The sequence below is a fragment of the Colobus angolensis genome, unplaced genomic scaffold, assembly GCF_000951035.1.
Source record: "Colobus angolensis palliatus isolate OR3802 unplaced genomic scaffold, Cang.pa_1.0 Scaffold10, whole genome shotgun sequence".
Taxonomy (NCBI): domain Eukaryota; kingdom Metazoa; phylum Chordata; class Mammalia; order Primates; family Cercopithecidae; genus Colobus; species Colobus angolensis.
Window position 1 is genome coordinate 14503462 of NW_012110919.1, and position 24048 is coordinate 14527509.

The following is a 24048-nucleotide window of genomic DNA, read 5'->3' on the forward strand; positions in this document are numbered from 1 at the left end:
TATTTTGAGACGGAATCTCGCTCTGTCCCCCAGGCTGGAGTGCAGTGACGCGATCTCGGCTCACTCAAGCTCCGCCTCCGAGGTTCACGTCATTCTCCTGCCTCAGCCTCCTGAGCAAGTAGGACCACAGGAGCCCACCACCACGCCCGGCTAATTTTTTGTATTTTTAGTAGAGACAGGGTTTCACTGTGTTAGCCAGGATAGTCTCGATTTCCTGACCTCGTGATCCGCCCGCCTCGGCCTCTCAAAGTGCCAGGATTACAGACATGAGCCACCGTGCCCAATGATCACAATTTCTAATTCTATTAAGAGATAAAGAAAATACCTAAATAAGTTGAAGAATAAATCACATTCATGGATAGAATAACGTAACATTTTTAAAAGTAAATTTCTTCCTGAAAATTGCTCAATGTATTAAAAAAAGGAATTGTACACAGAATTTCAGCAAGATTTTTGATTCAAAAATGAAAACCTTAGAAAAAGGATACTCAAATAACAAATACGGTGTGGGAGCAAAAATGGGGCAGCTATATCTACCAGAGATTAAGAGCAAAAATGGGGGCTATGTCTACCAGATATTAAGGGTTTTTTTAAACCCACCTTAGCGATGTGGATTTTCTGTGAAAATGAAACTAGCTCATTTCAAAAGATGCTTTTAGAAATCATTTTTCCTCCACTGAACCAAAATACACTTTAAAAATCATCTGTTTTTTCTCCACTAAGATAGGAAAAAGAGCAAAAACAAACAAATAAAAAAAAGCCCAGGAGTGTAATACCGCAGACCGAGCGTTCAGTGATTGGTAGAGCTGCGATCTGCCCAGTCATACGGAAGGGAGATGCCGGAAGCTTTAGAAGGGGCTGTGTTGAGGAGAGCTGCTGGGACAAAATGGGGACAGCTCATCCCCACTCCTGCACTGGGCTGTGGCTGGGCAGGTGGCACCTGCCAGTCAGCACAGGTGAGCTGGGTGAGTGGTCTCATCGCCCCTTGGTATGTGCTGACATGAAACAGCAGGCAGGAGAGGTGAACAAGACAGGCTCGTCTTCCATTGCACATGTATTAATAGCAACGTGGACATTTCACAGGGACTCTAAGTGGGGAAACTCACTCAGTATTTTCGGCCTGTTCCTTCCAAAGAATCTAATAGCGATTCCTCCAAAACAAATCCAATGGCTTCTCTCAGTACTACCACTGTGAGTGCACCTGACAGTCAAGTTTTGATGAATAGACATGTAGAGACTCCACATTTTCCCCTCCTGAATGTTCCTGTCAGCCATTATTCTCCTCCCTGCATCTGAATTTGACTGCTTTAGATACTTTATATAAGTGGGAGGTGGTATTTGTCCTTCTGTGCCTGGCTTATTTCACTTAACATAATCTCCTCTGGGCTCATTTGCATTGTTGCCTAAGACAGGATTTCCTTCTTTTTTAAGGCTGAATAATATTCCATCATCAATAGGTATAAAGTTTCAGTGATGCAAGATAAAATAAGATCCAGAGATCTGCTGTACCACATCAGGCCTATAGTCCATAATACTTCATTGTATGCTTAAAATGCTCTTAAGAAAGTAGATCTCAATTTAAGTGTTCTTACTACCCCCCTCACCACACACACACCAAATGGGCAGGAGGAAACTCGGAGGTGATGGACATTTATTACACTGATTATGGTAATGGTTCCACAGATGTATGCATGTATGCAAACCCATCAAAACATATACATTAAATGTATGCAAGGTTTTTATTATAATTATGTCTCAATAAAGCTATTCAATATACTTGTATATGTATTTATAGATTTATTGATGTATATATTGTATTATGTTTATATAAAATAAATATAGAAATAAAAGCAAAAATATAGGCAATGTTTGGAAGCTACAGCTGGCAGAAAGAAATATTGCTAACAAAATTGGTTTCCCCAGGAACTCACCTCCCACACATGCTAGTTCACTGTTCCTATCAGAAATCACTGATAGAGAAAAACCAGTGTCACGAGAGACCAGGAAATGAGATGTCAGCATAATGACTAGGTGTGTGGTTGAAGATGAATTTACTCTTCCTGAAACGCTAGCTTGAAATGTTAAAGCTGATGCCTCTTATGGGTTTGAATACAGGCAGGAGAAAGAGTCCAGCTTTCTCTCTCTTGTATTGAAAGGTGGGACACCATGGCATGGAGACAGCAGGTAACCTAGACATAAGTTATAATTAATTGGAGAACAGGTTTTCTGCTTTCATGGTGCTCTCTTTAGGCTAATAACATGGGAACTAAGACTGGAAGTAAAAGCATATGACAGGGTAAGTATAAAATATCCATTCATTGATCAGGAAACATTTATTGATGCCCAACTGTTTACTGAACACTGATAGAGGCATTAGGAATTTAACAACATCGACAGTAATAATATTAATAATTAACATTGAATATGTACAATGTCCCATATCTCTTTTGAGCCCTTGACAAATATGACCTCACTTCATTCTTACAATAACCTAAGAAGTGTATACTGCTATTACCCACACTTTGTAGGCAAGGAACTGGAGGCTTTACAGATTAGGTGATTTGCTCTGGGTCACACAGATTGTAGTAGTAGAGCAGGGATTCATATGTAATCCAGTGACAGGGTCTGTGCTGTGAACAACAACAACAGAAAAGAGCTATATTTCATTTTTCAAATCTTGAATGGGGCCGGGTGCGGTGGTTCATGCCTGTAATCCCAGCACTTTGATAGGCCGAGGCAGGCAGATCACTTGAGGTCAGGAGTTCAAGACCAGATGGCCAACATGGCGAAACCCCATCTCTGCTAAAAATACAAAAAGTTAGCCAGGCATGGTAGCATGCACCTGTAATCTTAGCTACTTGGGAGGTTGAGGCAGGAGAATGACTTCAACTGGGGAGACAGAGGCTGTAGAGAGCTGAGATTGCACCACTGCACTCCAGCCTGGGTGGCAGAGTGACACTCAATCTCAAAAAAAAAAAAAAAAAAAAAAAAATCTTGAATGGTAGGGGAGACAGAAACAAGTAAAGATAAAATACAATAAATAAATAATACTAATTATGAAAACTATTTGTTATTGAGTGTTTTGCTCTGAGCAGTCAGCATGGTGCTAAGATATTACCAAGGTTTTCCCATTTAGTCCACCATATGAACCTATGGATAAGAGTTGTTCTCTTCAGCTCATGGAGTGAGAACTGATACCAAGGGAAGAGAAAGTGACTTGCAGGTCACCCAGCCACTGAGAGGAAAATGTGGACTTCCAACACTAAAATCTTTATCTCCAAAGTCCAAATGCTGAACTACTCTTCAATATGGAAAGGCCGCTAACACAACCTTGCTGGAGGTAGATTAGGAAGACTTCCTGGAGGAACTAAACTGACAGTTGAAGTTTACATAGAAATAAAATGCTAACACTTCATACTTGAGGTGACTGTACGATTTTCTATCCAAGTAATCAGTTACTAAGATGATGTCTATTTGAAAGAGTAATTCTACATTTACGAGATTCTTTACCCAGAATTGCAAGAATCTTAATGTTTGGGAAGAGAATTGAGATTATCTCCAGGTCTGAGAGAGGTAAAATGAAGACTCCAAATGACTTTTCACCTACTCCACCCTTGTACTCCTTGTCTTTCCATATAAAATGAATAAGTATAAATATGGGAATTATAATTTTTCTTCTATGCTACTTTTGTACCATCCAGATGTGTTTGTTGTTCTCTCATTTTAATGTTTTGTTTGTTTGTTTGTCTGAGATGGAGTCTTGCTCCGTCACCCAGGCTGGAGTGCAGTGGCACAATCTCGGCTCACTGCCAGCTCCGCCTTCTGGGTTCATGCCATTCTTCTGCCTCAGCCTCCCGAGTAGCTGGGGCCACAGGCGCCCTCCACCACGCCTGGCTAATTTTTTGTATTTTTAGTAGAGACGGGGTTTCACCATGTTAGCCAGGATGGTCTTGATCTCCTGATCTCGTGATCTGCCCACCTCGGCCTCCCAAAGTGCTGGGATTACAGGTGTCAGCCACCGTGCCTGGCCTTTTAATGTATCTTTTTTTAAGTGAGGGTCTCACTCTGTTGCCCAGGTTGTAGTGCAGTGGTGCAGTCATAGCTCACTGCAACTGCAAACTCCTGGGTACAATTGATCCTCCCACCTCAGCCTCCCAAGTCACTGGAATTACATGTGTGAGCCTTTGTTTCCTGCTAGTGTGAAAAAAAAAAAAAAGCACACAACTAACTCAACTAGACTATGAAGAGAGAGAGAAAAGAGAGAGGGCAAGAGAAAGAGAGATCCTGAAATTTCATTATATTTCTTGAATTCTTAGATTTAACCATGCCTCAATTATCCCTGTATTCTTGAGTTATGTGAGCCAATAAGCTTTCTTCTTTGCTTATGTTTATTAGAGTTGCACTTCTGTTCATTTAAAATCAAGAGTTCTAAATGATGTAATGATTATTAAGGAGTCTCTGATTCTGTAAGGTAATTAAGTTAAATTGGTACTTGCATTAAACATTAACTTCAAAGAAAATCCTCAAATAAAACAAATCTAAATAACAGAATAAAGACATTGTTGTCTTAAAAAGCAAGATGAGAGAGGAAGTGAAATGGGAGAAATATCAAGAATATAGTCATGTGCTGCATAACAATATTTTGGTCAAAGACAGACTGCTTATACAATGAAGGTCCTCTAAGATTATAATGCTGTATTTTTACTGTACCTTTTCTATGTTTAGATACAGTACTTACCATTGTGTTGCAACTGCCTACAGTATTAAGTACAGTAAAATGCTGTATAGGTTTGTAAGCCAGGAGCAATAGGATATATCATATAGCCTAGCCTAGATGTGTAGAAGGCTATATCATCTAGGTTTGTGTTAGTACACTCTGTGATGTTCACACGATAACAAAATTACCTAATGATGCATTTCTCAGAACAGATCTTCATGATTAAGCAACACATGGCTATATGCTGTTATTACGGTGATTTGTACAATGAAAAAAAGAGTTGAGGACTCTAGTTAAAGTATGTAAAACAGAAGGTCAGCTTTAATTTGTCTTTAAGGTGAACACCTGCTACTGCAATGTAATGTGAGTGGCACCCTCGAGTCCTCTGTTCCAATTTTTGGTATTTTCCCGTGAAAGAGACACTCTGAGTTTTGAAAACCTTTGGATTTTTCCAGATTCATTTATCAAGAGACAAGAACCACCCAAGGTCTGGAGGATGGTAGCACCTCAACACAGCAGTTTTCCAATTATTCCATAGAAATTACTGTCAGAGGCAAATGACACATGCACACACACACAAAGGGAAACCAGGAGGTTTAGCCTAACAGATCCTGGCCCAAACAGAAAATGTCGTTGAAGTCTTCTGTTTTAGCTTTAAAATGTCAAATGAATGTTTTGTTCTATTTCGTATTCTATTTTTTTTAACATAAAACAATTTTTAAATTGCCATCTGGAATTTTTATAAAAGCTTCCTAACATTTTATCCTGTGCCTTTGCGTGTCATCAGTATACCACATGAGCACGGAGTAAGGTGCTGCCAGAGAACACCAAAGTCAGTGAATGGTATCTACGAATCCATTTGTCCATTTCTACAATCACTATCTTGGTCCAAGTTGCCATTATCATTTCTCTGGACCACAGTGCATGGCCTATAGGCTGACGGCTTGCTTCTGCTTTAATCTACTCTGCTTTGTATTCAGGGCCCATCCCACTGCTTAAAACCATTTAGTGACTCTCTATTGCTATTAGAAGAAAATAAAAATCCTTAACAAGGTGTCAAGGCCCTCGGGGTCTGGCCTCCACTAATTCATCCAACCTCATCTCTGACCACAAACCCTTCACTCCTTGTGTTCCAGACATGCTAGCCTCCAGCATGCCAGCTCATTTTCCTCTCTGCAGTCTTGGACCGGTCAGTGCTCACATCTGAAATACTCTTCCCCTTCCCATTTCCTTCCTTTGGGGCCTCTGACTAAGTCATTTTCTCCTGTTATGCTTTCTGACAGCATCATCTATCACTGGCACAAAGCTCCTTAAGGAGAAAGGCAACATCTGTGCACCAATTTGTTTCTAGCGCCAAACTCCTTCCATGAAACATAGTAGCTGCTCAATAAATGTTTTGTAAATGATTGAATGGATGAATGTGCTAGTGAATAGCTTGTCTCCTTTCAGGCACAGAACAAGAGAAAATAACTTGAACCATTTTCTGGGAAAATGCAATACATATTTTGTTCAAAGACCATTTTAATTATCATGAGAGGAAACAATAGCATGAAAGCACCCTGTCAGCTTCACTTAAGACACCATTTAGTTACTTTTGGGATGAGAAGAAATTTTGAGTGGCAGAATCTTGTCAATAACTTCTGATAGAACTTATCACAAGTTCTACTACACCTGAGTGTGACGCCTGAGTGCTCCTAATTAGGGCTATCTCGAAGAACATTACATAAGATGGCAAGAGCTTCTTTTATTTCTGAAATTTCAAAATTGCTATAGATATAAATATCTGGAGTTCTTATTTTTAGTACATCGTTTATATTTGGAAGCACAGAGAAAAGAATGTTTTGTTAACAAGTACATGCATTGAGGATAATCCTTGTATTGACTTGGGACAAGTTGGTGGGGGAAAAAAAGCCTCCCGAGTAGCTGGGACTACAGGCGCCCACCACCACACCTGACTAATTTTTAGTAGAGACAGGGTTTCACCATGGTAGCCAGGGTTGTTATCCTCATGGTCAGGAAATAGCTGCTCCACATCCGACCATTGCATTTGTCATGGCAGGAAGAAGAGAAAATAACAAGGGACAAAGAACAAATCAGCTGATTCATTTCTTTTAATCATGAAAATGATAGCTTTTCCAGTAGAGTTCTGTTTACATCCAGTTGACTAGAACAGGTTAATAAGTGACTCCAGCTACAAAAAGTATGAAGATGAGAATATTTTAAACCTAGTACACTGTTGCCCCAAACAAAACTGAAATTCTGTGAATAAGAGGAGAATAGATATTGGATAAAAGACCAACAGTGCCTGTCATGAACTCAGGTAGCTACTGAATGCTAAAACTCAATAAATAAATGTGTTCATAACCTCTATCCCATAACAAAAATCAGAAATTCTAAACCTATACACACAGACACACAGAGGAGAGAGAAAGAGAGAGAGAGAGAGAGAGAGAGAGAGAGAGAGAAAGTTTGAGACCAACTTGTCACTGGAGTGATATAACCCTATTTATTAGTTCATTCTTTGCCAGATTCTAGAAATTTTTAGTACTAAAGAATAACATAAACTTGAACAAAAAATGTAAAATCACTCATTACAAGGAGCAGGGCTATTTTTACTTTCTTTTATAAACAATTTCCTCATACCTTGGTTCAGTGTGTTGTTTTTAGACATTGCTTCTTCTGAAAGCCTAGAGCTGGAGCAAAGAGGAAGGAAGCCTGAATGATGTCCCCGCTTTCTAATGGCCACTTGCCTCCCTATTTCAATGCTGTAAATGACCATCAAGACTTCTGCTCCCTGATGACCAAACAGCGAAAATAATTTCTTTGGGAAGACTTTGTTCAACCTAATTTGTGAGTAAAATTTTCTAAGGGCAGCAGTGAAAGGCCCAAGATAATGAGGAAGTCTTCAAACTCAGGGGAACTGATGAGATATTCTCCAAAGTTACCATACACCATTAATCAATTGTTACTAGGCAGAGTCACAGAACCCACATAGAGGTCAATCGATCACATGACCCACAGCACTCCGAACTCCTGGTGTCCTGCTGCATAAACTAAAGTATAAGGGATTTTGTAACTTAAAAGAAGTTACAATTTCAGTTGATTTTTCATAACGAGAATTCAGTGCAAACTGCATAGAGTCTGAGTAAAACAAAGAAAATCTAGGGAGTGTTGGTAAAGGAGGGGTAGTAGGACTCACCAAATACACAGGATAAATTGATCATAGAGTTTACAAGAAAGTACCAAGTTATAAATAAAAATTACATTTAGCACCTTACCTCATTTAACGTGTCCTTGTTTGAAAACTGCAAGTACTTTTACCTGTCACTTTTAATAAACATTTAAATATAATTTCATCCTTTTTTAATCCAAAACACAGATGTTATATCCCATCATTTTCCACAGAGCACAATATTTTTATTTTTTCCGACGCTCTGTAAACCACATCCCACTATGTCAGACTTGTAAAAGATTTTGCCTTTCATTCACGTCCCCCTGACACTGCTTACATGGCAAGATGCTTTATTTGTAAGTCAGAGTATCTTCAGAAGGTGCTGAATGATGGATAAACATCTCAAAATCTCCTATAACTGTTTTTTATTAGCAAAAACCCCAAATCCTGAACTCCCTATTTATTAGTTCATTCTTTGCCAGATTCTAGAAATTTTTAGTGCTAAAGAATAACATAAACTTGAACAAAAAATGTAAAATCACTCATTACAAGGAGCAGGGCTATTTTTACTTTCTTTTATAAACAATTTCCTCATATCTTGGTTCAGTGTATTGTTTTTAGACATAATTGGAACAAGGTGTTGGACAACAATCACATTTAATAGAAAAACACATAAGGTCACTTGAAAAAACAAACTGAGCAGTGTTAAGGTTCTATTATCTTATCGGTTTAGACATAGAACAGGTAGTACTAATATATTACATATTTGGAAGCCCCCAGTCTTAGTGCCTGAAGAGAAGTCCTCTAATTTGTCGGATAAAAATTCTACCACATTTACACCAAAGCAGAAAAATCTGTGTAGATCTAATTCATCATGACAAAACAAAGGGGCAAAATCATGTTATTTAGGATCTCTGATGTCCACTTTTGTTTTGGACCAAATATTTCCTAATATCATCAATTTTTTAAGTTCTGTGAGTCATAGAGCATATCAGACAAAATACTTAGGAATATTTTCCGACAGAAAAGATACCAAAAGTTAAACATTGCATTTTGCAATTTTACTTTTAGGAATTCACATTATAAAAATAATTAGAAGAGTAGATAACAATTATACTTAAAATATATTCATCAAACTCTTCATAAAAATATTTCCTATGGTGAAATTTGCAAATAATTAAAATCTCCCAAAATAATGAATTGGTTAATTAAATTATACTACAATGATGCAATAAAAGATTCTGTAGGTGTTTAAAGTGCTAATGTAGATCGCTGTTTGTTGATATTGCAAAGATGCCAACAGTTCATTGTTAAGGGGGAAAAACAGCTTATGGAACAATGTGTGTAGTAAGAGTTCATTCCTGCACAAATAGTTCTATGTGAATATGCTAAGAAAAATGTATGAAAGGATATGCTCCAAAATATAAACAGTGGTTTTCATTAGGTTATTAAGCTAAAGATAATTTCTGCTTTTTCTTAATGCCTTTTTCTCTGTCTTTTTGTAAACAATGAGAAGACTATGCAAAAAGTGATTTCCATTTTGAGGAGGAAAAGGGGAAGGAAGGGTAGGGGAAAAATTCCTGCACTAATGCCTGCCTCCCCATCTGGGTTAGTGACATGCAGGCAGAGGGTCTAAAGAGAGAAGTGGAAGGAAAGCAAGAAGGATGGCTTCACCACACTAAATGAAAAGCAAACAATATGCATATCAGCATCCTAAGATGTACCACTCTGCTGGGAAAACCCAAGACAAAAGAATTATCAGACACAACAGTTCAAAGCATATTGCACCTGTCAAAATGTCTGTCATCTTCTATAGAAATGCACCATTCTAAGAGAGAAAAGGGAAACTTTAGCAAAGTCACTCAGGAACAACAGCTTACTTTGTCTCCTTCCTCTAGCCAACTCCTCCATCTGAAAGCCATTGAGCTCCATGCTAAAGATTGCCTGGAAGGACCAGACAATAGGAAGGTCTCTTTCATTGTCAAGGACAGTTACACTTTGAAGATGACGCTCAAAAGAGGTTAAAATGGGTCAACAAGCAATTGTTGAGCCTATGCAAGGACATGTGAAGAGAACATTGTTAAAGTCACACACACACAAAATCTTGATCTCAAAGAATTCAACTTTAACCTAGAGGAGGTGTGGGAAGGAAGGAACTAACACACAATACTGATTTCTGATTTCATCCCAAAGAATTAAGGGGGGAGGGAACTTACCCCAAGAGGATTAATTAATAGACAGTTTGGGGATGGTATTTGCCATTCTAACATCCACCCACACAGTATAGAAAGATAAGTGCAATTTAGGGCAAAGTAAGAAAATTTGGTTTAAAAATAAATAAACAAAAATGTAAAATATGTAAGTGGTGTCAATTCCATGCACACTACACATTTTTAAGAATTCTATTTTCTGGATGTGCTTTAGAAACCATGTGTAGAATGGACATACAAAGTGGAATAACGAACATTGGAGATTCTAAAGGGTGGAAGGGTTGGAGGGGAGTGAGGGATGAAATGCTGCCTATTGAGCTCAATGTACACTACTCAGGTGATGGATGTACTAAAAGCCCAGTCTTCACCACTATGCTACACATGCATGTAACACAATTGCACTTGTACCCCTAAGTTTATAAAATCTTATTTAAAAAAGAAAATATAGTATTTAGTCAGATGATTGGCAAATGGCTAGAGGTAGGTGGGTATATTTAAACAGCAAACTTTTGTGCAACTTCTTAGATATCCTAAGTAAAGAAAACTTAGAAGCCCATCTGAGAAATTCTGATACAGAGAAAAGGCGCATGGCAAATTCTGGTCAGTCTGCCTAGGCTTACAGTCCAGCTCTGCCTTGAACAGACTGCGTAACTTTGGACAAGTAACCTCTTTATTCTGAGTTTTCTGTTGTGTAGAAGAGGATAACAACAATACACCATAGAAGTATTGGCAAAATTAAAGGAGATACCAATGCAGGGGAATCCGAAAATTGGGCCTCAGCCCAGGGCAGTTGTTCGTTTCATGCAGCAAAGAATTCAAGAACAAGTTGACAAGGAGTGAAAGCAAAGCAAGTTTATTAGAGCAACAGAGCACAGGAAAATGGCTGCGCCACAGACAGAGCAGGGCTACCCCATAGGCAGAGTAGCACTCACAGATTGCTGGCTAGCTATACTTAATAGCTACTTCTTAAACACAAGCTAAATAAGGGGCGAATTATTCACAGATTTTCTAGAGAAGGAGTGGGGAGTTCCCAGACTTGAGGATTCCTCCCCTTTTAAACTATATAAGGTAACTTCTGGGCATTTCCATGACATTTGTAAACTGTCATGGCACTGGTGGGAGTTTCTTTTACCATGTTACCCTATTATAATTAGTGTATAAAGAGGAGTGAGAGCAACTAGAGGTTACCATCTTGATTTTAGCTGGTTTTGGCTCGTTCCTTTACTGCATCCTGCTTTAACCAGATCTTGTTTTGATCAATGGGGTCATGACTGGTGCTTGGAAAACAAGTCCTGCTGATCTCCTACCACAACACTGCAGGCAAGAGAAAGGAAAACATATGTCCACACAAAAACTGGTACATGAGTGTTGATAGTAGCATTATTCATTATAGTCAAAAGGTGGACACAGCCCTAATGTCCATTAACCAATCAATGATAAACAAAATGTGGTATGTCCATACAGTAGAATATTATTTGGCCATTAAAAAGAAGGAAGTACTGGCATGCAATACAATATGGATGAACCTTAAAAAGTCATGTTAAGTGAAAGAAGTCAGTCACAAAAGACCACATATTATATGATTTCATTCATATTAAATGTCCAGAATAGGGACATCTATAGAGACAATGTAGAATAGTGGTTGCTTGGGGCTGGGTGTAACAGAGGAAAGCAGGGTATCAGCTAAAGGGTACAGGGTTTCTATTCAAATTCACATACCTGTGAATACATGAAAAATTCATGAATTGAACACTTAAAATGGGTGAATTATATGTATATAAATATGTCTCAATAAACCTGTTAAAATAAATAAAGTAACCAAGCAAGAATAATAATCAAATCTTTGTGGTTTAAAACAAAAAAGAAGACCAAAAAGAAAGAAAGGAGGAAGGAAGCAGGGATTCTGCAATAAAGGAACCAGAAGAGTGCCTAACATACAGTAAGGACACAATCAACACTATCAGTATTATTTAGTTACTTTTATTGATTCTTAACACCACTCAGTGATGTCACTATTCTTTTTGAGTAAATATAAATTATTATGTATAGCTTTGAAAATGCTTTGGAAAAGAGTATTGCTATGTATAGTGACTAATAATGTCACTTTAATTTTAAAGTATTCATCTTTAAATATATTTTGAAATTCATGCATATATTCTGAAATCTAAAGAAAATATATCCCTAAATAGTCTATTAAAAAGGTAAACTTCAAAATGAAATGCAGCTTTTTCTATTCTTTAAAGAGTTTTCCATTTAACTATATTAAAATAATTATGATTGACAAATATTTAAATGTTAGCAATTGACTAGCTATAGAGTCAAACATGAGAAAACTAAAAAAGGCCACTCACTCTGAAAAATACCATAGAATTCATTGAAGTGAATTCAATGAAAGATTGATTCATTCTTTAAAATCTCTTTAGACTATTTTCCAAAAGCCACTATGCCCAAATTTTTTAAAAATATGTCTTGTTTTGGCTATCAATTTCCAAAATCTCAAACAATTCAAAAAGAAAATAAATAAGATTAATTCCCCTCCCTTTCAGGAACCCATCTCTGGTCTCCTCTTTCTCTCCTCCATGAATCAACATAGATCTGCAGGTATATTTCACTTTATGAGGTAAATCCCCATGTCTTTTGCTTTACTCAGAGATGAATTTATTAAAAAACAAATAAAATGAGCTGAAGGGTCCTTTTGTTTGTAAGGACCCTTTCCTCTACCCAACTATATTTATAATGTTGTATTCTATACCTGAAAGAGCTCCCCTCAAAACGTATAAGCTTCAGGTACCACGAAAGTTGATCAGTCCTTGGTTGCTACTTCCATTTTATCCACTATTTTGTCCCTTTAAATCCTCCACACTCCAAAATCAAGCTCAAATTCTTCTACAGGAAGCCTTCGATGATTATTCCAACCAGAACTGATCCCTCCCTTCTCTAACTTTCTACTGCACTTATTCACTTTAAAACTTCAAAATCCTTTTTTTCAAAACCCTCTAGGCTGATTGAGTTCAGAATTTAGAATTTTTTCTATGTTATGGCCGTAAGCTACATATTATGGAATGGTGCATAAATCACGTGTTGTTTAACACTTTCCGTAGGGGTCCAAGGCAGAACTACATAATCAAATATATTATTACATCTTCACTGAAATACACGAATATTCCCACAAAGTGAGAATACTCATGTGTTCAGTTTGGCTCATAATTGACAGAAAAATGAACTTTTAATTTTCAGAAATTTTGGGTCTCACAATTGTGGCTAAAGGATGATCATCAAAGGACTTAAATATCATTGTGCCATTATTTCATGTTTCACTATCTAGGTCTCACTTAATTAAAATGGCTCTTCACTATTCTGTCTCCAGTAAAACATATCCAGCACATAGCAGATGTTCAGTAAATATTTTAGAATGAATAAATGAAAGAACTAAGCCTTGCACTAGGTTGAGCTAGTCAAGGAAGAAGACTGTGTCCTTTTCAGTAGACATCCCCAGCACTAAGGCCAGTGCCTTGCACATGGTGAGTACAATACCTATTGGGTGAGTTGAATCAAATTTCTCAAATCTCTCTCAGGGTACCTAGAATGGTAAGGACCCAATTAACACTTCATGATCTCAATATCTCTCAATATCACTGACTTACAAAATCAGATTGATTCCCATAGAGGAGGGAAAACGCAGAGCATGGGAGTATAGACGAAGCAGGAGTGGGAAGCCTAAACACGGCAGAAAAAAAAAGGAAAAAATAAAACCTTGGACTGTGCAAGAGGGACTGCACACACCTTAAGAATTCTGAAGCATTTTTCTTTTTTTTTAAGTTCAGGGATACATGCGCAGGCTTGTTACACAGGTAAACTTGTGTCATGGGGGTTTGTTGTACAGATTATGTCATAACCCAGGTATTAGGCCTAACAATACCCATTAGTTATTTTTCCTGATCCTCTCCCTCCTCCCATCCTCCACCCTCCACTCTCCAAAAGGCCCCAGTGTGTGTTGTTTCCCTGTATGTGTCCATGTGTTCTCATAATTTAGCTCCCACTTATAACTAGGAACATGGGGTATTTGGTTTTCTGTTCCTGTGTTAGTTTGCTAAGGATAATGGCCTCCAGCTCCATCCATGTTCCTTCAAAGGACATCATCTCATCTTTTTTATGGCTACATATTACTGCATGGTAAAGGGTTGGAGCATTTTTATTGAGGTTGAGTCTTCTCTTGACAACAACCTCTTTCCTGTGTCCCTGTGTGACTTCAAATTCTCAATATGACATTTGTAGTTACAAAAACATTATCTTATCCCTTCCCTTGTCTGGGTAGTTTTAGAGTCTTTTATAGAGAGCTGAACTAGAAGATCACATTTGGAGGATACCACATGGCATCCTGTACCCAATCTGAACTTTTCTAAATTGGAGGTTCTGCATGGAATAGTTTGTAAATTCATCAACTGCATACATTTTTTTTTAACATATAACTTGCTTTGAATAAGACATTGTAATGTTTGTGAGCATGAGTGATGGAGGTAGTCATTGGCCAAATTGCTTTGTCTCCCTGTGTTTCAGTTTCCTCATTGGTAAACGGGATACTACTACTGACCTCACAGTATTGGAATGAAGGTAAAGGATACAGTATATAAAAACTTCTTAGAGAGGAACATGATGACACCGACAGCAGAAATAGTGCTCAATGTCAGTGTAAGGCAGTTAGATCTATAACCTCTTATATCAGTCCTGCATAAATAATGATAATATATGTACTAATTATTGTTTATATTAGTCATAAAATAATGATTTGAATTTGTATACCACTCTTACTTTTCAAAATGCTTTCATTTAATAGCAAATTGGTCCCCAAGTTATCCTATGCAGTAAACAAAACATGTAATCCCAATTTAACAGTGAAGACACTCTGGCCAAGTGGTAGGAGTGACACTGAGTTCAGCTCACATTTATAGGAATGCACCCTTGGCTCCTGAGATCTGGGTCAGCCCCAGTACCTTAGCTTTTTCCTTAATGCTCCCACTACAACATCCCATGTCTTTCACAAGTCTGATTTTGGTCAGCTCCAATAATCTTAAAAGTGCTGCCATCTTTTGTAAACCTCAAAACAACCTCTCTTTCCCTTATTTTCTGAGCCTTCATTCACAGGGATAATGTTGTTTCAAATAAAAAGAACTATGTGACAATAATCTCTTATGCTTTGTTCTTCAAAGAGTTCAATGTTCAAATGCATGCTATGTTGTCAACCCACAATTATCACTTCTAGTTCTCTACTATATAATCAGGAGGCGACGGGATATGAGTAGAGTCTCTATTCTCACCTCACTTATGTACCAACAGCAGGGTATAAAAACTGATTTATAGATGTAGGTGGAACACAAACATATTCATATATGCATATATACTAGCTTTCATAATATATTGTATAATACAGCACCATATATAAAATAACATACAGTTTTTAAAAACATATTTGTATATGTATGTATATGTTATCATTATTATCATTAAAGATGAAGCTACCTTATCTATGAAATGGAGATAATAGTAACTACTTCATGAAGCCATTATAAGGACTAAATGAATTAATACATATTAAACAGGACAGTCTCTAGTATAATACACAATAAATATTAGCTATTATTATAATTATTATTTTATATATTATAAAAAGAGTCCTTATTTGTAAACATTATTCACTAGAGACTATCCTAAATACTTAGTTTCTTCAATGCACCAAATTTTTATATTTGTCAATATTTATTTTCTAATGCAACTTTCATAAAAATATTTTTCTATGAAGTAGCATATTATGTTCCTTAAAGATACTTATAGTATGTAGTAATACCACATAACCATAAGTCAAACCACAAAAGAAATAAAGGCAAACTGTAACTCAGAACCTGTGAAACAATTATTTTATACAACAGGGCCTCATTCTAGTCCTCACTGCCTGTGCTACATATAAAAATATATTATTTATTTCCTTAAATGGATTCATCCTCGGTTATGACTGTTTAATTTAGCGCTGCTTTCAGAACAAATGGTATTGGGAAAGAATTCACTACATTAACCTTGGTGCGTTTGTGTCTAAGTTATAGTACAAAAGAAGCTGTCATTCCAAAAGACCTGAACCCCTCCAGCCCATGACGATGACAGAGTTGAAAATGCTTCTCATCCATCACTAAAGAGCATGATCAGGAATGGATCAACTAATTTTCTCCCAGACATGTGCATCCAAAATGAGGACAAATAAACAGAGACAGTTCATTACACTGCTCCATGGAAGAATAGGGTCTCAAAGTGCTTCTTTCTTTAGCCCTGATTTTTACCTCACTAATGTGAAAAGAAATCCTTACTTTGAACCCTACAAATCTACACAGACTTTGGTGTATTTAGAACAGAGTTCTGAGCAATGTTTCCCCAAGTGTGTTGCATAGGACAATGGTGGTACAAAGTACTGATAGGATTTTTTCAAAAACACATATATGTATATACACACACACCAATCTATCAGGATTCCATGATTAAATAAGGTTGCTAGACATTGGGTTAAACAGAGTTTATCAGATTTTTTTAATTATGGGATTTCTCAGGGACCTAATGTTACTATGACTCTCTAAGAGCATGCATAGTGGGCGTCTCTCAGACATATTTATCTATGGACTCTCCATTTCACAAACTATCTTTCTTATACCAGTGTTTCACAAAACACTCTGGGAAACTTCTTTAGAATACAATATATTTTATATCTGTAGCCTGTATTCCTTTTCTGAATTCTGAACAGGATCTCTCCTTCTGTTTTGCATTTTTAATAAATTCAGTAATTTGCACTTCTACAGTTGAAGGAATCCATCTATTATATCAAGTACATTTTCTATTCTTGAAATTGACCATTACAAATTTTTGGTTAATTGTTTTAAAATAACTTAATGATTTCTTGACCTAAAAACATCAGTTGTGTTAACTCATAATTAAATAGCAAATTAAAATATCCCAGAATCAAACTTCTATATAAGTCCATGAGTTTGCCTACACACTTATCTCCAACCAAATGGCATGAAGTTGAATTTATGATTGTCACATGAACTCTGGTGAGTAGATGCCAGTATATCTTCAAGAAACCACAAAAATCAACATTGATAACCTGTACATTGTCTTATAATAAAACCATATTAATAAATAAAATAAAAGCATATTTATTATAAAAATCATATTAATCTGGAACCAAGAAAGCTCTAAAGTTTAGGGATACCATTTTTCTTTAAAGTGCATTATTCCTAAAGCATGCTAATATTAACCAAAAAAAAAAAAGTCAACAGTCTTCAGTCTCCAAAGGACTAAACAGACTCTTAAATGTTAGGAAGTTATTGCTTATAACACTTCATTCCTCACAAAACCTTGAGACTTAAATTTGGACTTGAGACATTATGCTGTCTTAAATGTAATCATACTATGAATATTAAGTTGAACTAAAGCAAAAAAAAAAAAAAGTTTTTTAAATGCTTTAAGATTTGACAACCTCCATCTATCAAACTCTGTGAATCTAAGCTTGTGGGAAAATTCCAAGGAACTTGAGTGCAAAACTGCATATAAGCATATCGGTCACATTGACTTCTCTTTGTTTCTGAAGGGGAAAAAACCTACTATATTCAAAAGAGAAAACCTAAACTCATAAAATCAATTGATAAAGTTGGTATCAGCATCCCATCATGATGAAAAGCTGCTATATTAAACAAAATAAAAGGTACTGCCTAAAATTACCAGTTTGATAAAAGGTTCCCTAAGCTGCTCCAGTATTTTGTACTACAAATCAGCAAATTCAGCACCTCTTTTACATTAAACTTGTTTCCAAGTGTTTCAGGGCCTCAAACTAGGGTCCAGCTTCAGGTTTCTAACATTAAACCCTTAATACGACATAAAAAATTCCCCTGGGCACATCAGGAGTAATCAAATTTCATGTAAATTATTAAATTACAGACATTCAATTATGTTTTCCCAATCGCTGTTTAGAAATTCTAAAGGCCCTTAGAAAACATCCTTAAGCCAAAGGCGAAGTTGGCAAGTGAAACCGTTTACCTGCGAAAGCAAAACAAAGAGGGGTCCTCACAATCCCACGAGGCACGTTGCAAAGTGGCACGCGATGTACCCCATCCCTATTGTGAGGCACAAATTCTTTGTAACACTGGGAGACACCGCAGAACAAAAATACTATTAGAGATGCTTCAAAAGGAACATTTTTGGCTGCGCTACGGACTTTTGACATTATTTATTAGGTTCAAAAATGCTTCACAAAAGCCTAACAATGGTTCTGTGGAAACCAGTACATCTGAGGCCCTTTCTGTTGTTCTGAGCAGGCATTGATTTGAAGATGGGCAGCACTCGCCGAACAATTCCCTCGCAGCGGTCAATGTAAGTGAGCATTCACCACCGGCCTAGAAAGGGCCTGTGAACAAACCGTATGGAAACGCCGGGTTGGGCGGGGGGATGCTGAGGAGCAAACCTTTATTAACCTCTTGGAGGGGAAATGGGTGGAAGCACCGGCCAGCAGAGGAAGGGGCGCTCCTGCCAGATTGCCACGGAGGGAGGTGTCCGCCTGAGGCCTCCTGTCCCGCGGGGGATGAGGATGCTTGGGGAGCATCTCCGGCGCCATGGCAACCGCGCCTCTTCCGACGGGATTTCCGGACGCGCCCAGGAGTCTGCTTTGGATGTCGGGGTGTGCCTGAGAGCCTGCTGGGGCTGCCATCCTCTCCTCCGGCTCCAGCTCTGCGTTACTCGGGCCGGCGTTCTGCAGGGCGCAGGGGGTCTGGCTCCTCCTGCAGAGGCCGATGGCAGTGAAAGGTCTGGCGGCGGAACCTGGAAGCCAAAGCAGGCAAGCAGGACAGAGATGAGGCTCAAGTGTGCGGGACCACACCGCGCCCCCGCGACAACTGGACATCTGAGAAATCTGAGAACTTTGTAATGTGCTCAGAGGGGAAAGAAAGAAAAATAAATAAATAAATAAATAAATAAATAAATAAATAAATAAATAAATAAATAAATAAATAAAACCCTGACATGATCCTCGCCTGCCTCCCCATATTTCTCTAAGAAAACAAAAATGCTATCTATTCCCTTCCTGTTCTTTGATACCACCTCCCCAACGCCTCAGTATATATATAGCTTTTGCATAATCCTCAGAAAACTTTCTATTTCAAGGAAAACTGTTCAAAACCCCCAAAGAGAGAGACACAAAAGAATCAGTGGCTAAAATAGGGCTCGAACTTCTAAATGAGGGGAAAGTTTGTGAATGGAAAATTGTCAAGTGGAGTTATTAATGGATATGTGAAAGCAAATGTGTCTACAGTCCCTGTAGACTGTCAACTGATGATTTTTTTAAAAAACAAGAGGCTGTTACTTCATTAGTTTTATTGGAAACTTCAAACCAGCTGAAGATTAAAACAAACAGTAAATTAACCTAAGACTGGGTCTACATAACACACACATATCCACTAATACTAATAAGTTTGATTTTTTTCTTTCTTTGCCCAACGAAATAATTTTTCCATACAAAAGATGTGGTTTTCTTATAACATAGCCAAGACTGCTATATGCGTGTGTGTGAGAATATATATATATTCACATATATATATTTACCTACATTTTCATATATATATAAACTTCCATATTATATAATATATTGCATATATAAACTTCAAGATTTATATATAAATGCATATATAAATCATGAAGCTTTTACCTGAGAAATTCTGCCCATTGACCTACACAAAGTCTAATTCTTCAATAGTGACTTAAGATAATTTATGTGCTTTAAATCACTTTCTAGAAGCTTTCAAAAGGTTTTTAATAGCATATAGATGTCTAGAATATTTGGAACAACTCAGATCATTCCGAAATTCAAAAATTACGTAAAAGAATGAAAATGAATAGTACCTTCCTAACAGTGGTTGTCAAACAGTCAGTCTATCTTTATGTAATTCAGTTTAGTTCATCACACTCTGTTCTATGCCTAGTATGTACTGAGCACCTCCCTCTGCACATGCCACATGCGCAAGTCAAACAGCGAAAATTTTTTTGTGAATCTGAATTTTCCAATGCAGGAATCACTTCCTGAAATAAAGGTAGAATGGCATTTTAATATCTCCAAGTAAATGAAAACTTTCAAGAGTGTTGCTTTGTGAACACTAGGTGCTTAATAGTTGTTGATTTGGATTTCTGGCCCTGTCAGATGGACCATTCACTGCCAACAATATTCAGTGCAAGAAGAATCCACTAGAGAACACTGATGTAGCTTTGGAGTTTGGAGCAACAGGGCAAGACCTAGACAGGATATGCTTTCCTATGTTTTGAGACAAAAAAAAAAAAAAATATATATATATATATATATATAGAAATGTCCCTCCCTGAAAGCAATTTACTAATGATACAATTTGCAACAAAGTATCTTAAAGGGACAGTGTGGTATAATGAAATAAAGCTCTGGGGTCAGGACTTCATAGATTCAAATCTTGGCACATGACCTGGCCTAAGTCTCTTTGTCCTTACCCAAAAGATGGGAGTTATATTACCTACTTCACAGGGTTGCTAGTGAGATTAAGTTTGTTCATTCATTTAATAATATTTGAATGCCCAGTATGTGCTCAGCAGTATTCTAGACCTTGGGGATACAAAGGGAACATGGCAGGCCATAAAAAGTAGGGAGGAGAAGCAGACTAACAAGTAAGTGAATGAATAAATTTTAAGTGCCAGCTGGTAATAAATCCTATGATGAAAAATAAACTGAGACAGGAACTTGAGAAAGAGCTAAGTAGGTGACATTTCAAGTCAAAGACTTGAAATGAGAAAGGAAACTAGCTAAGAATTGGAGGAAAGAACCTGACAAAATGTTGAGATCAAGTACATGGCAAGTGCGCAGTGCTCAAGAGTCACTATAGTCATATTTAGAACCTGGATCTAGAAATACTCTGACCTGGATTCTGCACTAAGCCATAGGAAAATGACAGTTTCTATCTCAGAGGAAGGTCATGTGGATCAAAACCGAAGATGTACATTCCAATTTCAACATATTGCCTTGTTCATAGTAAGAATTCAAAAGTGTTAGCCAACCAGCATCTTCTGTTTCTCACCACAGGCCCAGCTCCCAGAAACAGAGGAATCTCTGACATAGCCTTTCTGGAAGAAGGTCTCCCAGCCCCCTGCTTGAGCACTTCTAGCCCATGCAGTACATTCTCTTCTAGTTCAAAGAAAGTTCTCCTTTGTATTGAGTCAAAATCTATCTCTTTTGTCTTCTGATAAATTCCAACAAACTGTACAAACATGTGGAGGGAACCTACCTCTAAAGGGCCCTATAAAGCAGGGCTGTCCAATCTTTTGGCTTCCCTGGGCCACATAGGAAGAAAAAGAGTGTCTTGTTTTGGGCCATAAATAAAATACACTAACACTGATGATAGCTAATGAGAAAAAAAAACTCACAAATAATCTCATGTTTTCAGAAAGTTTACGAATTTGTGTTGGGCCACATACAAAGCCATAGGCCATGAGTCGGACAAGCTTGCTATAAATGAAAAGAGTATGTAACATCAGTCTCATCCCTCTTCTACGTGACAGCTCTTGGAATATTTGGAGATCCGTATTTTTTTTCCTTAGATTTTCTCTCCTCCAGTCTGAACATCAGCACCATAAGTACCACGACCATCATCACCACCCCCATTAAGCCCTTACTATGTTCAGGAAATTTTATTTATATAAATCATTTAATTTGAAGTGATAATTGTCATTTTTTACAGATGAAAAAACTGGGCTGCAAAAACATTTATGGGACTTGATCATGGTTACAGAGCTGAGATGGGAGACAGCCGATATTTGAGCACAGTTCTTTCTGGTTCCAAAACTTATCCCTTCTGGGCCATGTCCTTACTTTGAATCATTCCTCCTGTATCTTGTGCTATGAATTCACAACTTCCTTGTCTGTAAAATGGGGATAATGGTATGATCTGCCTGAATATTATATTAAGATTTCATAAAATAATATAAAATGCCCAGCACAGTGTCTGGCACATGGTGAAAGCTTAATAAGTGGGGCTGGAATTGTGATGATAATAGCTGTCATTGTCAGGTGCAATAACTGAATGATCAAATTACCTGTCATCGACTCACACCTGTTCTCTCCTCTAATATAGTACTTGGCAACAAGCAGACTTTCATTGAGGACTGGCTACTGTAGTTCTTATGGTACCTTCTAGAATAGGACTGGCCATGAAATCAATATTTTTTCTGTTTATATTGAAGTTGAAAACCAAAATGTGACCAGTTGAAACAAGGAGAATCAGTAACCACAATGTGATACTTACCAGAATTTTTCTTGGGATTGCTCAAGGGCTTGCCCTTAGGTCTTGTGTGTCTATTGATGTGGATGCCCTGAGCCTCCAGGTGAACAGGATTTACTGAGTGTGCCCAATTAGGCTTTTTTACCAGTTGTTCCAAAAGTGAACTGTTCCAAGCCTGCTTGGGTGCTCCTCTGGCTCTCTCCTCAGTTTCTCCACTGGCAGTGAAAATCAATGGGGCCTCATCAGTGTCACCAGATGGTGCTGGAGAGGAACGGGCTTCTTCACAGCTTTTTTCATCCAAAGAAACTGTGCTTACAGAAGACCTGGGGACTATGTACTGGCAAGTACAAAGTAGTCTTTTACACGCCACTGAACTTTGAGTCCTTTCTGGAAACACTGTGAAAGGTAAACACATTCCTTTGAAAAATTCACCAAAAACACCTGCTAAATTAATGGCAGGAAGGATGGAGTCAGGTAATACGTAAACTTATGGTTGCTTGTTTTGTGTTTCTACTCTGAGTAAACAAAAATGACAGACTAGGGTAGCTGAGTAGGAGAAGAAGAGGAGGGGAGGGTCTGGAAAGGGAGGTAGAAGACTGGGGGTGTTTGTGCTGAGTTCTGGTTATGTTGAAGGTACTGTGTGAGGGCCCAGACATGTGTGTCACTGAATCCTCACAAGAACCATATCTAGCAGGTAGTATTATTATCTCTCTTGCATGGGTCAGAAAGCTAGTTTTGAGGCTTATGGGTTGAATTGTGTTCATCCCCTCCCCTCCCTGCAAAAGAGTATATATTAAAGTCTTCAACCCCAGCACCTGTGCATGTGACCTTATTTGGAAATAGGGTCTTTGAAGATGTAACCAAATTAAGATGAAGTGTCATTCTGGATTAGGGTGAGCCATAATCTAATAAGACTGGAGTCCTTATAAGAAAAGGAAAATGAGACACACAAGAGAACGCCATGTGAAGGCAAAGACACAGAGGGAAGACCCAGGTGAAAATGGGGACAGATATTGGAGATATGCGGCTGTAAGCCAAGGAACACCTGGGCTATCAGGAGATGGAAGAAGTCACAAGGAAGATCCTACCCTAAGGGCTTCAGAAAAAGCACAGACCCGTGAACACCTTGATTTCAGACTTGTAGCTTCCCAAACTGAGAGAATACATTTCTGTTGTTTTAAGTCACTAATTTTGTGGTAATTTATTACAGTGATCCTAAGAAACCAATACAGGCTTACAGCAAGTAGCTTGCTAAAGGTCATACAAATAATTAGCCAAGTTGAAACTTGAATCCAGATCTGTCAACCCCATAGCCCAATATTGACTGCTCAAGCCACTCCTTTTGATGCACTGTCAGAAGGTAAAAAACAATCTCAATTGCTTAAAACTGCCTTAGAATATTGTAAAGAGCACAGAGAGAAAAGAGCTAAACCACCCACATTGATTCTTATCCAGCAGTTGATGTGGATTCCTTTACCTAATTCATTTCCATTGGGAAACTGACAGCGTACTGTGTCAACTCGAACCATTCATATCTACATTTCTAACTTCTCAGTGGAAAGTAAATAGGAGAAAAAGTTCCCAACTGTCAAAGATATTAATGAGCAGAGCTGGTGCAATGCCACATTT

The 24048-nt window shown here is 37.8% G+C and overlaps 1 protein-coding gene across 3 annotated transcripts in view; it reads right to left on the bottom strand.

Annotated features, from left to right (window-relative positions):
- Positions 1-18347: 18347 nt before the first annotated feature.
- Positions 18348-24048, bottom strand: part of LOC105506804 (chromosome unknown open reading frame, human C12orf42) — a 163220-nt gene continuing 157519 nt past the window's right edge. For all 3 annotated transcript variants that reach the window (XR_001000992.1, XM_011935088.1, XM_011935094.1), the window contains 2 exons: positions 22444-22815; positions 18348-18949 (listed from right to left, as the gene is read on the bottom strand). Coding sequence is in view for 2 of the 3 variants with exons in the window: in XM_011935088.1 (XP_011790478.1) it covers positions 18501-18949; positions 22444-22815 (821 nt within the window). In the remaining variant the exon portion in view is untranslated. The remainder of the gene's footprint in view (positions 18950-22443; positions 22816-24048) is intronic.